At 40.2% G+C, this 13261-nt stretch overlaps 1 protein-coding gene across 8 annotated transcripts in view; it reads left to right on the top strand.

The window, feature by feature from the left end:
* Nucleotides 1-13261, top strand: part of NCOA2 (nuclear receptor coactivator 2) — a 263532-nt gene that overhangs the window by 163548 nt on the left and 86723 nt on the right. For all 8 annotated transcript variants that reach the window (XM_079796731.1, XM_079796728.1, XM_079796724.1 and 5 more), the window contains 2 exons: nucleotides 8517-8621; nucleotides 11211-11383. In XM_079796731.1, coding sequence (XP_079652857.1) covers nucleotides 8536-8621; nucleotides 11211-11383 — 259 coding nt within the window. In that variant the 5' untranslated portion in view covers nucleotides 8517-8535. The remainder of the gene's footprint in view (nucleotides 1-8516; nucleotides 8622-11210; nucleotides 11384-13261) is intronic.

Raw genomic sequence — 13261 nt, 5'->3', positions numbered from 1 at the left:
GGTATATGCAGCACATCTATCTAAGATTGGGGAAAAAAATAGTAAAAATTGATACCTCATAAGCTCTTATAAGAATCTAAGTGTCTATAAGTTCTAGCTCTGTTTTAATTAAAATTGGCAATAGTAGACAATGCCTTAATGGATAACATTTATGAAGAAAAAAAAAAGATTCCACTGGAGACTGATACTCAAATGTATATTTTTGTTTAAAGTTCAAATGGAAGGATTAAAGTAATAGGTATCATTTTCTATAATTGCTCTTGATAAATGACTTTTTGAACTTAACAAATTACTGCTTCTGATTCTATAGGAAAAGAGGCTTTTACTATTTTGAATGAAATTCAACATTCTTGGTGCACTCGAGATAATTCCTAGCTGGTTTTGTTATTTCAATAACTTCATAGTAATTCAATAATAATAATAATACTTCATTTCTCATCAGGAAATAATTGTTGATAAGCTGAGGCATGATTTCCTCCCTGCACTAGAACATGAGCTTCAGGACAGGGACCTCTGTCTTTTGTTCACGGCTTTCTCTCCAATATCTCCAACAGTGCCTGGTGCGTTATTTACTGACTGGGTAGATGAATGATTCTCAAGTGTGTGTGCTTGTTACAGAGAGAAGTGTTTTATGTTTTACATCCATATCACTATATTTTTAACAAAAAGAAACATACTTTTGAATTAACGTATTGATTGTTTATAAAATTAAAATTAACTGCTTTATATAATATACATGAGTTTATGTTTTTCTCTTCAATGAACATGTTGAAGTATAGCAACCTCTGAAGGGGAATTAGTCAATAATATTGTGACTATATTTTGCTCAGTGATCTCTAGACTTAGTGAGGTGATTACATTGTAAGGTATAGCATTGTTGAGTCACTATGTTGTAAACCTGAAACTAATATAATCTTGTATGTCAACTATATTAAAACAATAATTTTTTTAAAGGTATAGTCTCCTCGGTACTTCCGTTACATTGGTTAAGAATTGAGGGACTGATTGGGATTCTCTTGTGAGCTCTAAAACTTCTTGTGTGGCCTTGGTCAGGTTACTTTCTCTCTCCTGTACCTCAGTTTCCTCATCTGTAAAATAGTGAAAATCATAGGTTGTTACAGGAATTAAAGGACTTCATATTTATAAAGTGTGTAGAGAATGCCTGCCAAGATGGTTAGCACTTAATAAATGATAGTTATTATCATTGCACCTGAGTTTGACTCCTGGCTGTCTTTTTTATTTTTAATCTGTGTGGCTTGGGCAATTTACTTATGGAAATAGGTCAGAGAGGTTAGATAACCTGCAAGGGGTGTGTAATAAGTACTCAATAAATGTTAGAAGAAAAAAAAAAGGCAGGCAGTGTCATATGGGAGAGGACATTCATTTATTTATTTAAAAACGTTTTACAACTGAAATAATAAAAATACTTTTATGCAGATACAGACTGTCTTGCCTTTGCCATTTCAGTAAATTTTCCTCGTAGATTAGAAAGGTTTCTTTAATCTCATAAAGAAGTTTAAAATAGGTTTCACAATAACGAAAAGATAATTGAATTTTAATCTGGACAAGTTTTGAATGCAAAAATGTCAAACACAAGCACCACATTGTAGTTCTTAGTTTGATGACTTCTTCCAGAATCCTAGGCTGGCAGTGAAAACTGGTTTTCTGAATATTAATAGGGACTAAGTACACCGGGCTTGACTTGACAGGGAGGGAAATGCTTACATTATGCAAGGAATGCAGCTTCTTCCCGGGATGTTTTCTCATTTGAGGCCTATTAAAACCTCGTCTTGCTATTCCTGGCCATATTAGCACCACTGACGTCGCTGGATTATAATCGGCCCAGTGAGTGGCTATATTAAGGAGTGGGCCTGTGAGAATTGAGAAAGTGGAAACTGCCTTGTCCCCCAATGTCAGACTAGACATCCCCCCTGTTGGTAGTGACCGTTTACATCAACTCTCCACTACTTACAGATTCTGCACTGAAATTTACTAAGAGAAAACGAGAGGATTTTTTCTTCTTTAAGAGATGCAGATGATGGAATTGTTACAGCAAAATATTTGTGTAGCCAGTGAGCATGAATTTAGCATTGATTTGATTATTGCAGCGTGTGTTCCAGAGCGGCTGCCGCCCATTTGCAGCCTAATGTGTTTATTACAGTCTTCCCGGTGGCATCTTGAAGTGTCTTCCAACTAAAAAATTCATGAGCATTATTGGCTTTCAGTCAGAAAATGGACTATGTCTTCAAGTCACCGTCTAATACACCACTTTAAGGCCATTATACAAAAGTAAATCTAAGAGCGGCACATATTGAAAAGGAAGGAATTTTTAGCTTAAACATTTGTTTATACACTGTTATTATTGTTCTGGGAGTAAGAAAGAGCCTAAGAGAAGGTAGGTGCTGAACTATTTTACTCAGAACAGAGCAGTTGGTAGTTGTAGGATATGTCATTTTCTTTAACATCCTTTCCACCTGTAAACTGTTAGTGAGGTATTACTGAAAAATCACATTCTAATAATAGTAGTATGTGTTTGGCTTATTGCAGCTAATTTTCAAAAAGGAAAGTATACACTAAGTAGCTCAAAAGTTGTGAAATTAAACAGAAGGTTTGCAAATAAGATGCCGTTATTCTGGATTTACTTGAAGCAGGTCTCTTAAAACTTTGCAACTACTGTCACTGAATCAATGTGCGGTTTTCTGAGTCTGAATCTGTAAATACAGACTGTAATATGTAAGGTAAATTAGAATGTTATTGTGTGAGAAGCAATCTAGCGTTTGGTAAACATGAAGTTAAAAGTGTTCTTATGATCTAATAAAAAGTAATAATACTTGAGGGAAATAATATACTGTTTTTGTAGCTGAAATTTATTTTAGAAATATTGTATAGGATCTCCTATGACTGGGAAATGCATCCCTTGTTTTGCCAGTGGGAAGAACTGTTTGATTTTTCTGTGTGCTCTTGTCCCGGAATTGATAAGTCCTCATGGGCCTAGGTCTACTTCTGTTGTACTTGCACGTGATTCTTCTTGGTTTGCTTGTCTGTGTGAATCAACAATATATTCTTGCATAATATGCATATTTGCTGCAGAGAATATTTAACTTTTACCAAAAGCTGGGGTCTTGCCAAAATAATGTCCGCTTTGGGTGATTTTGCCCAGTTGACAGTGTTTGGAAAGAGGTATTTCCCTCTGTTGATTTGATGTCTCTACTTCTGTATCATATGGCTGGCTTTCAAGGTTGGCCCACTGTTTGCTACCTTTCCCGGGCATCTAATCCTAAAAGCACATTTTGTATATTTAAGCATTAGATAGCACTGTGCTTTCTCATGCTTATCAGGGTCTGGCCCAGAAGTTTTGCTTTTGTAACATAAAGAGATCCCTTCCGCAGCACAGTGTGCTTTGAGGGAGAAACTGTTTCGAGTGTAGAATACACTCCTGACAAAGAAATAGTGACGGCACCTTTTTTATTTTTAGTTTATTTTTATTGATTTCAGAGAGGCAGGGATAGAAAGATAGAAACATCAATGATGAGAGAGAATTATTGATTGGCTGCCTCCTGCACGCCCCCCACTGGGGATCGAGCCCACAACCCGGGCAAGTGCCCTTGACTGGAATCGAACGTGGGATCCTTCAGTTCGCAGGCTGATGCTCTATCCACTGAGCCAAACCAGCTAGGGCAGTGACTGCATCTTTAACTGTGTACCTCTGAGGATGGAGGGCTCTGAAAGAGTATCTTTTCCTAATGAATTTAACGGAATGGAAATGGAAAGGTGTCTAAGCGAGGCTTTATGTTCACATTCGATATTACTTGAGCATTTCTTCCTCTTACAAAGTTTGTAAAGGATCAGACTACAGGTGACAGCACAATGTCATGCACTGTCTCTTGTAAAGAGGGAGCAGGGACAACCTGGAGGCCTGGGAGCTGTGGACGCCTTCTCACGAAGACCTGGCTGATTTCTCAGGCGGCTCCTCCTCTGCTAGGTGTTGATAGGAGAAGTTGTGTCAACAGCTCTTTGTACGTCAGTTCATTATAAATTTCATCTCCAAGTGAGCAATTTCAGAGCGCTCCTTTATGAAAATATTTCTTGGAACTAGCAACAGAGATCTGGTGTTTGACCACTTATTATGTTTGCATTTCAGCAACAGCATTATCCTTATTTATTCTTTTACTGAATTTGTTCAGCGTACGATAAATCTGTCAGTTTTATAGGCCTCCCGTGGAAGATGGCCAACTCTGATAAGAGATAATATGCACATTATCGTTTACATCAATTCTGCAGGATTAACTAGATTTAATGGTATGAGGCTATGTTGTGAGCAACAGCTTCCTTAGCTTAGAAGTTACATTGATGAATTCCATGCAAGAAGAGTGCTTTTTATTTTCAACGTGTTGAGGTTTAACATTTTACTTTCCTTTCCTGTCAACATGGTAAGGATTTAACTGGCATTGTTCACCCCTCCCAGAATATTGTTACTTAAAAAAAACCTGTTAATCTTGGGCAGAAACTCTAAGGTCTGCTTTATACCAGTTGCTCTCAGAGGGTGGCCGGGAGGCGAGCTGTCCCAGGGAGCAGGACGGCGGTTGTCATGTTGTAGATTGCAAGAAGGGACAAATCGGAACTTCTTTTCCAGTCTTGTCCTTCCACAACCCCCAGCATCTGGGAGAAACTCTTCTGTGACTGTAATTACCATCAGTTACGGCCCAAGAGCTGGCTTGTGTCGTTTTCAGTGTTTCTGATTTATGTTGAACGGTTTCAGCATTGAGAGTGAAACGCTCAAGAATTTTAATTTCCTGTGAATGCTGAAAACATGCAGAAATTTTAAGGAACTCTTAGTTTAGGCCTGCTTACAAAGTGAAATTTCTAAACCTTCAGGGCTGCCCTTCAGTACTTTTTCTCTCCTACCTTTTCGTTGGGGATTATTTCACTTTGTTTGCCTTAAAACTCACCCATCCACACAGTTTCTTTTCTTTTAGACGATTCTTTCATGTGTACGTGCACACTAGAAGTCACAGGCCTACCTACCTATGTAATCTATTGCTCTCTCTATCTATGCTTTTTATCGGTGTCACTTGAGTGGGGGGAAATTAACTCACCTAAGCCCCCAACCACACCTTCTGCTGTGATATACTAGCATTGCTGGCAGCTGAGCTCACATAGGGCGTGAAGTTCTATTTGCACGCCTCATTAGTGAGGCTAACTGTTATTTATTTGGTTCATCCACTGAAGAGCAGGGCATAAATTCTGCTCCAGGATTACATCCACTTCTGGCCCTGTGGCCGGCAAGAGGCAGCGTGGGAGCCAGCCACCACCTGTCACCACCTTGCTCTCCCTCCTCTCCTCCCTGCTCAACCCTAAATTCACTCCCTTTCCTTTTTATTCCACCTGGGAATCTGTGGGGTTTTCACCTTGGCCGAGGAGCCGTGATTCAGGGGCATCCCCAGCCTAATGTTCGTGGCAGGCAGGGTGCGTCCACCTGTCTGTGGCCAGTTACTACAGATTGTCCCCTGTCTTTTTTTCCTTTTGGTGGTTTAAAGGGTGGTTGGCAGCATGTACTGGGCATACACAGCCCAGGACAATTGCTCAGAAAGAGGACATATGGGGCAGACACAGAAAAATAAGGACACAAGCATGTTCATAAAGCTGAAATGTTTAGTTTTTAAGAGAATGTATTCAAGGTACCATCACATAAGAAAAGGAAAAACTTGGCTCTTCAAAAGGAAACCAATGGTTTTAAAACTACAATTACAGTGGTTTGCGAGCCAGCCTTCAAGTAAAATATAAATAAGCAGTCTGCTAAAATGGCCTTAATATACATAAACCAGAAAACATTCGCTCTTTGCTTCACTCACTGTCTCCTTGTTGAATACACCAGTGCCGTCCCTTCATGCAAAGGTACAATAATCTGTGTCTGTAATGGGGGAACTTAAAGGTAGACGATGCTGATGCCAAATCCCAAAGTGTGTACATACAACTTAAGTAAAATGGTCATATTGTAATTGTCTGTTGAAAAACTTTCTGATCTTTCTGATAGAACTGTACTTTTTAATATACATCAACAAACGTATCACATACACCTACAATATGGGGCATTTTGTTATATATTGAGGGTTACATCCTCATGATAAAAATTTACTTGAAATCTTAGGATTTATAGAAGGCTGCTTCCAGGGTAGAAAGTCCTTGGGATTGTTCTGGTGGTGGTGGTGGTGGTGGTGGTGGTGGTGTTAGAAGCTTTCTTAGATTGGATGAGTAATGTTTTTTGTTACATGCTCATGATTGGAACCCTGGGAATTGTGGTTCCAAGAGAAATACAGAGTGTCGGGCATCGTCTGGAAGAGTTTGGTGTCCAGGTTTTTGTTTGGCCCTCTGGGCTTCCCTGCCCTCCGTGTGGCTCCCGCGCTGCCTCAGGCCTCCTCCCTCCCAGGTGGCGAGGTGCTCTTCTTTCCTGTACGTCACGGGAAGAGGAGTGCGTACAGTTGTCTGACACCTCCACCTTTTACTTGTTCATCTCCCGCGCCTGGTTTTCTTCCTGAGCAGCCATCGTCCCCGTGCTCCTCACACACTCAGGTGGTGGACCAAGGTCAGTGAGTGCATGACGGGGAGGGGAGGTCTTGCTGCTTCCCCACCTGACCTGTGACTGCGAGATGAGAGGAAGAATGGCTTATTTGATGGGAGACCCTTAGCAGGAGTGGGTCGGCCTGGGTCTCCGTCCCAGTTCTTGCTAATCCACTCACCAGCCCTGTGTTGGAGATGCTACTGATTACCCCATTTTACAGAAGGGGTCATCAAGGCATGAGAGGCGACTTCTTAAGGTCCCACCAAGAGGTGCAGCTTGGACATGGATGCTGGCCATTTGCTTCTCAGCTCTACGGCCGCTCATGGTCCGGTTTGATGATTAAGTTCTATCTGTAAATTTCTTGGTACAGAGTGAATGCTAAATGAATAGTAACTAAATACAGATTGTGCTCATTATCAGCCCAAAATTCTGACGACAGCGCAGGGCCTTGGGGCTTGTTACACTGCTCCCGGCCGCAGGAAGCTCAGGCCTTGGCTTTCAGATTTGTCCCCTCCTGTGTGACCTGTTGAATACAATGTGCAATTGGTGCGAACCTCTGCCGCTACAGTGTTTCTTCGTCCTACTTACACGTGACTCCTAAAAAAATTAACTCCGCTGCCCCCTTGGATCAGAGTTGAGTCCGGAAGGGCTGACTGGAGTGAGACTGAGCATCCCAGATTACGCGGAGGGAAGAGCTGGGCCGTGTGATCGGTAGGTGACAGCGATGCAGTGGTCACTCTCCGGTGGTGTTTTCGTAGCCCACCTTCCTCTTTCGCAAATTCTTGACCTTCTGCCGACTTGCCCTTCCCTCCAATTTTTCCAATCTGGAAAGGAAGAAAAGCCGCCACAGAAAGAAAAGGAGGGCGGAGGTGATTTTAGGAGGCTGGGGGACAGAAGGCAGAGGAACTAGCATGGAATTGAACTCTAGGAAATAGTCTTACATGCTGGCTAAAACCTTGTGGGCTGCTTTTTATTTGTTTGTTTGCTTGTTTATTGGGGGAGGGGCGGTTAGCAGTTATTGAGCACCTTGGGTAGCAACTGTCTATGTCCTCAAAATCTTTGTCAGTCCCTTTGTTAGTTCGTTGAGAACTCAGCCTCTGTTGCTGTTGGATTTGCATATTTAAACATTATTTGGATTCTACTAATGATGAACACACTGTTTCTCATATTATATATCCTTATATTTTCTTACGGGAAGGTATTCAGCCAGCAGGAGCCAGTAATTCTCCTCCTCGGTTAGGGTCAGTAATGTTACCTGATTTTTTTAGTACATCTTAAAGCCTTGGGTGATAGCAGCAAGAGGGAGTCAGGGATGTGACAGGGAACTGTGGCTAGGAGGTGTGCTCAGGTAGGCGAGCTGCCCTGGGTGGAGCACTGAGGGAGGAGCAGGGAGGGAGGAGCCTCCTGTTAGAGGGCGACTGCTTAGGGAGGCCTGTGCGGGCCTAGGAGAGGTGTCATATCTCCCTGGTGGGATTTGGAAACATTCAGCTTCGTGGCATGGCACTACCTCTTCCCCGGGCAGTCTGTCATGGGTGAGCTGTTGCAGCACAGACTTCACATTGGCCAACCCAGAGCAGAGACTGGGAGGAGCCCCTTACAACACCTGTCGTTTCCACACGTGCAAGAGCGCTCCTGAAACTGGAGGCTGGCCGCAGAAACAGGGCCAGCAGTTGTGGTTCAGTGGCACTGATGAAATACAAGGCCTGGCGAAAGGGTATGGGCCCCGTGAGGTAGGCTTGTTTGTTTTTATGACTCGGAACCTTTACGTGTGCTTAACCTTTTAACAAGACTTAAAAAAAAAAAAAAAAGGCAGCCTTTTTGTTAAAAGTTATACACGCACATCAGTCAAAACTGTTGTCAAATTTCTGATAGGAGTCAACGTTTTTTCATTATTGGTAAGTTGATCAGACACTTGATCATCAGCTCTTTTCACTTTCCCCCTTGTTTTCTGTTTTAGCTGCTGATATGTGTTCAAGATGAGTGGGATGGGAGAAAATACCTCTGACCCATCCAGGGCAGAGACAAGAAAGCGCAAGGAATGTCCTGACCAGCTCGGACCCAGGTTAGAGGATTGCCCACAAAAGTCACATGCGGCTTCTTTGATATTGTAGCACTGATTTGATACTGTGATTGGTTTTTCTCCTTAACAGTTAATCAAATATGTATTATTTAGCTGACGTTTTAGAGATGCTAATCAGTTACAGATCTTATTATTTTTTCTAAGAAGAGGAAAGCTACATTCTTCTGATATCTCCTAAGTACTTGACTCTTATAACCTCTTTCTTCTATAATCTTGAGTTTTTCACACTCTTTTCTGTTCGATCACACTGTCATAAAGGCAAGATCCCAAACTAAAAAGATCTGCAGTTAATTTTATACTGGGTTTTATTCTGTTTTGTTTTGTTTTGTTTGTTTGTTTGTTTGTTTGTTTTAATGAGCAAGACATGAAATGTTAAATCCACTTGCTTTTGATTTGGTAACAAAGACTGTGGCTCTTCAGTGAGCACAGCACAAAGTTTTACAGCAAGTTCCATGTCATATGTTATGGGTGGATGTATGAGTTGTTATAGCCTCCATGGAGGATAACTTAGCCGTACCTTTTTAAAGTTATGAATGCATATTCCCTTTGAACTAACAGTGTTCCCCTTCTAGGAATTTTCCAACAGTATACTTTTACATGTGCAAAATTATATATGTTTGAGCTTACTTATAACAGCGTTGTTCATCATCATAAAAAGGTTAGGAAAAACCTAAATGCTTGTAGGCTTGTATGTAAACTATTTAAACATCTATAACCTGGAACACAATACAGGTTATTGTGAAAAAGAATGTGGACACTATTAAAGGGATGATATGAAAAAAATCTGTTAAGAATATTTAAATCATGTCAGTGACTTAAAAATTTAAATTTAAAGAGCAACTTCTATTAAATGGCCAGTAAAATAAATTTAAATTAAAAGAGCAACTTCTATTAAATGGCCAGTAAAATGATGAGATGGGGAACAGTAGGGAAGAGGGATAGAGATCATCATTAAGAGAGGAAGAGAAGGAGAAAGAGCAAAGAGCCAGTGTTTATATTTCCTTCTCTCCTTGTAGGTGCCAAGCAAAATAAGCCTGTTAAGTCACCACTGTCCACATCCCAGCTCCTGTGTGTTGCCTCTAGATTCCCTAGTACTTCCTGGCTAACCACAGTCTGTCAGTCAAACTGCCTGCAGTGCTCAGAGCCCTCCTCCAGGAGGCAGTGTGGTAAACTGGCGTGTTCCAGTGGAGGGACGTTCTCTGTGCAGGTTCCAATGAGGGGGGTGGGGGTTGGAGGGGTTGAGTGAGTCCAGCCCTCTCCCTGGCACTCTCCCATCTTTGTAGCACAGCTCCCCCTTCACCTATTTGTCATTGACTTATTGTCTTGGGGAGTGAGGGGGGGGGAGAGATGGAGGGAAGAAGGGGTGGGTTTAGGGGTCCAGAAGGGGAACTTGGCTCCTTCACAAATTCTAGCCACTCCCTCCCTTTCCCTGCACTTAATCAGCTAGAAGCTAGGAATACACATGAGACTTAGGAAAACCAAATTCAGGTCTGCTCTACTGGGTGATCTTGGACAAATTGTATAACCACTGTAAAATGGGAAATTATATTCCATCTTAGGTTTATTAGTTGGTGAAAATAAATCTAATATTTAGAAGCTAATATATGGAAGTCTATTACAAACTACAGGATTTTATAAATTGCTATTATACACAGATAATACCAATTTGTTAAAAATACAGAAAGCGGCTACATTAAACAACTTGCTTTGCTTATATATTGTATTGTTTGAATGTCTTTTAGTGGGCCCTCTACTGTACTCGAGAAGAAAAAGGTCCACTGTTATTATCAAAGGGAACTCTCTTGAATTTGCTGTTTATCAAATTCAAATGAGAGGATCTTGCCAGTTTTTTCCCCCCTCCCTTCCATTAACTTTTTAAAACTTTAGTTGAACTTGGATCATTGGTTTATATTTTGCATGTCCTTCAGCTTGGACAGTTAACAAACACCCTGGTCAGTTTCGCTTTTGTTTCTAATGGTACTGTGGTTTTTGCATTATCTAAAAAGCCTGTTTGGTTTGATTACTAACATCTTGAAGAAGCCTGTGAAATTATATAGATTTATTTATCTTAATTTTTTATGCTTTATCAAAAATCATTGAAATTTATTCTTATTTTAACTAGGTTAACTTCCCTTTCTTTTATTGATCTTACATAAACTTCAAAATTTTTATAGACGTAACTTCCATTTTCTAAAACATAAAGGAATCCTTTGCTTACTCAGCAGTAAATTTCATATCCAAGCTTGGTATCAAGCACTGGGTCAGCAAATTGTCTGATCCCTGTCAGTGGAAACAGTATTCACATTGGACATAAGATGACACAAGTAAATATATAATTATAAACTGGGGTAAATTTAATTTTTTTTAAAAACCTGCAACAAAAAAAACAACAACAAACCTGCAACATTTAGAGCAAATTCAGGTTTCGCCCCCCACCCCCAAAGTACTTTTGTGTTTACATAAGTAACTTCTCTTGGCTGTCTTTGTATTAGAACTTGATTGACATGCTTATCTTGTTCAAAATAGCTCTTCTTCAAATTCATAATAAAAACATGTTTCTTTTTTTTTTAGCCCCAAGAGGAGCACTGAGAAACGCAATCGTGAGCAGGAAAATAAATATATCGAAGAACTTGCAGAGCTGATATTTGCAAATTTTAACGACATAGACAACTTTAACTTCAAACCTGACAAATGTGCAATCTTAAAAGAAACTGTGAAGCAAATCCGTCAGATCAAAGAACAAGGTAAGAGGACCAAATTGATATTTTGGAGGGTTTAGTTGGTTTCTGGTTTTCCATGTGTGAGAAGTCCCTTCAGAGTCCCTTTAATCCATTTCTTCAGCTTAAATTATTGATGAGGAAATGATGTCACAGAGCAAGATGAATGCAAGTATCACTTGCAGTGGTGTATAAATAGGCTTTATATAAAATTGACCAATTCCCTGAGGTGCGGCGGGGTGATGTCACTTTTCGTCTGGTAAACTCCATGAGGTGCCCTCAGCCTCTGCCCATCTTGGACTTCCGGAGCTTGCACGGCAAGCGACTGTCATAATCTGCGAGAGAGGAGCCAAGTGAAGATGGAGACCAGAAGTGAGGAAGTGAACCTCCTGTTCCAGCTCGTCAGCATATTTGATGAAGTCTGAGCCCCGACCGGCCGCACCACTAGATTAGAATTTCATATCCTGAGTGACAAGCGATTTGAAAGGCTCATGCCTCTACACGGAATTCTTTTGTGAAGTTGAAACACAGAACATGACAGCTTTCTTCCTGGGGTTTTCTTTTTTTCTGAGATCATTTTCTGCCTCTCTTCTTTGATATTTTTGCCTACAGATAAACTTTAAGAAAATAATATTTGAAAAAACACATTAGACTTTGTGGTGCCAAGAAAAATCTGTCTTAGGCAAGTATGAACAGTGCCTCGGTGCTCAGGGCCAATATATGCTCTTGAAGTATTCACACACTGCTTCCCTTCAGGGTGAGGGAGATTAGTATCTCCTATAATCTGTTTTTGAATGCATCCTCTTAGAGTACCTACCTTTTATGTAATATTCAAAAGAGGCAGATTTTAGAACAGTGATGTCTTTGTCTGTATAGGTATATGAGCCTGAAACTGCCTGATCCAATCCATTATAAAATCCTAGCTACCTACTCACATATTATCATCGGAGCCTTTTCCATTTTCATGCATGTACTATTAAGCTAAATTTTATATAAAGCAATTTTACAAATGTAATTCTGTCTTCTAAGAATTTCTAAGGAATATACATATAGCATACACAATGCAGTTTCTGATACCAGCCCACCCTGAAAATCAGTCTTTATTTCCTGGCTTTTCCGTCAAGATTATATCATAACATTCACCGTTCAAGGAGTTTCCACTCTCAATGCCTGTCTCAGTCTCCATTTCTCTCCTTTTCCCCATGACATTCACTAGTTACCAGAAACTCAGTTAATCTCCAGTTTGTGTCTTCATTCTTTGGTATCAGCAAATGGATAAAATAATATTCCTAAAGCTCTTAGGAGAAAAAATTGGTTAAGGTTTCACAGTGTTCTGCAGTTGCCATATTTCTGGTTGCTGATACCATTGCAGTGGAGAAATCACTAAGTTTCTTGTTTCAGATTTCTAAATTTTGAATAATTAAATTTTGTGAACATTGCATGTTAGGCAGCACTTTACACTTAAAACAGTTACATAGATTTTTTTTTTGATTTTTTTATTATCAAGGTCTTGCACAAGGTTTTAAAGTTTTGCAAAACCTTGGTAATTCCCCCTTCAAACCATCAAACACGTTCAGATGTGTCACGCTGGGCCTGTGCCATACTTTCACTGTGGGTTTAATCATGGACTGCACACCGCAACCACCCAAGAAGCAGCAACAATAAACACCCTGTCATGCCTTATTCTTCTAATAATGTTCCTATTAATTTGAAAACTAATGTGTTTTGAAAGGGGAAACAGAACTTAAAAACCAAATGAAAAGAACAAATATACTTTTAAGTTTTCAGCTAGTCTAGTACTGTTAAGAAGATTGCTTGTTTAGTAAATTGTCTTTAAAAAGAGCAGGACTTCAGAAGCAAATAGGACAGAAGCTACGTTTGTGTCCTGGTTCTGCCCCTGACAAG

The sequence above is a fragment of the Cnephaeus nilssonii genome, assembly GCF_951640355.1.
Source record: "Cnephaeus nilssonii genome assembly, chromosome: 18".
NCBI lineage: Eukaryota > Metazoa > Chordata > Mammalia > Chiroptera > Vespertilionidae > Cnephaeus > Cnephaeus nilssonii.
Note: the sequence above shows the minus strand (reverse complement) of the source record. Positions and strands in the feature narration are given on the sequence as shown.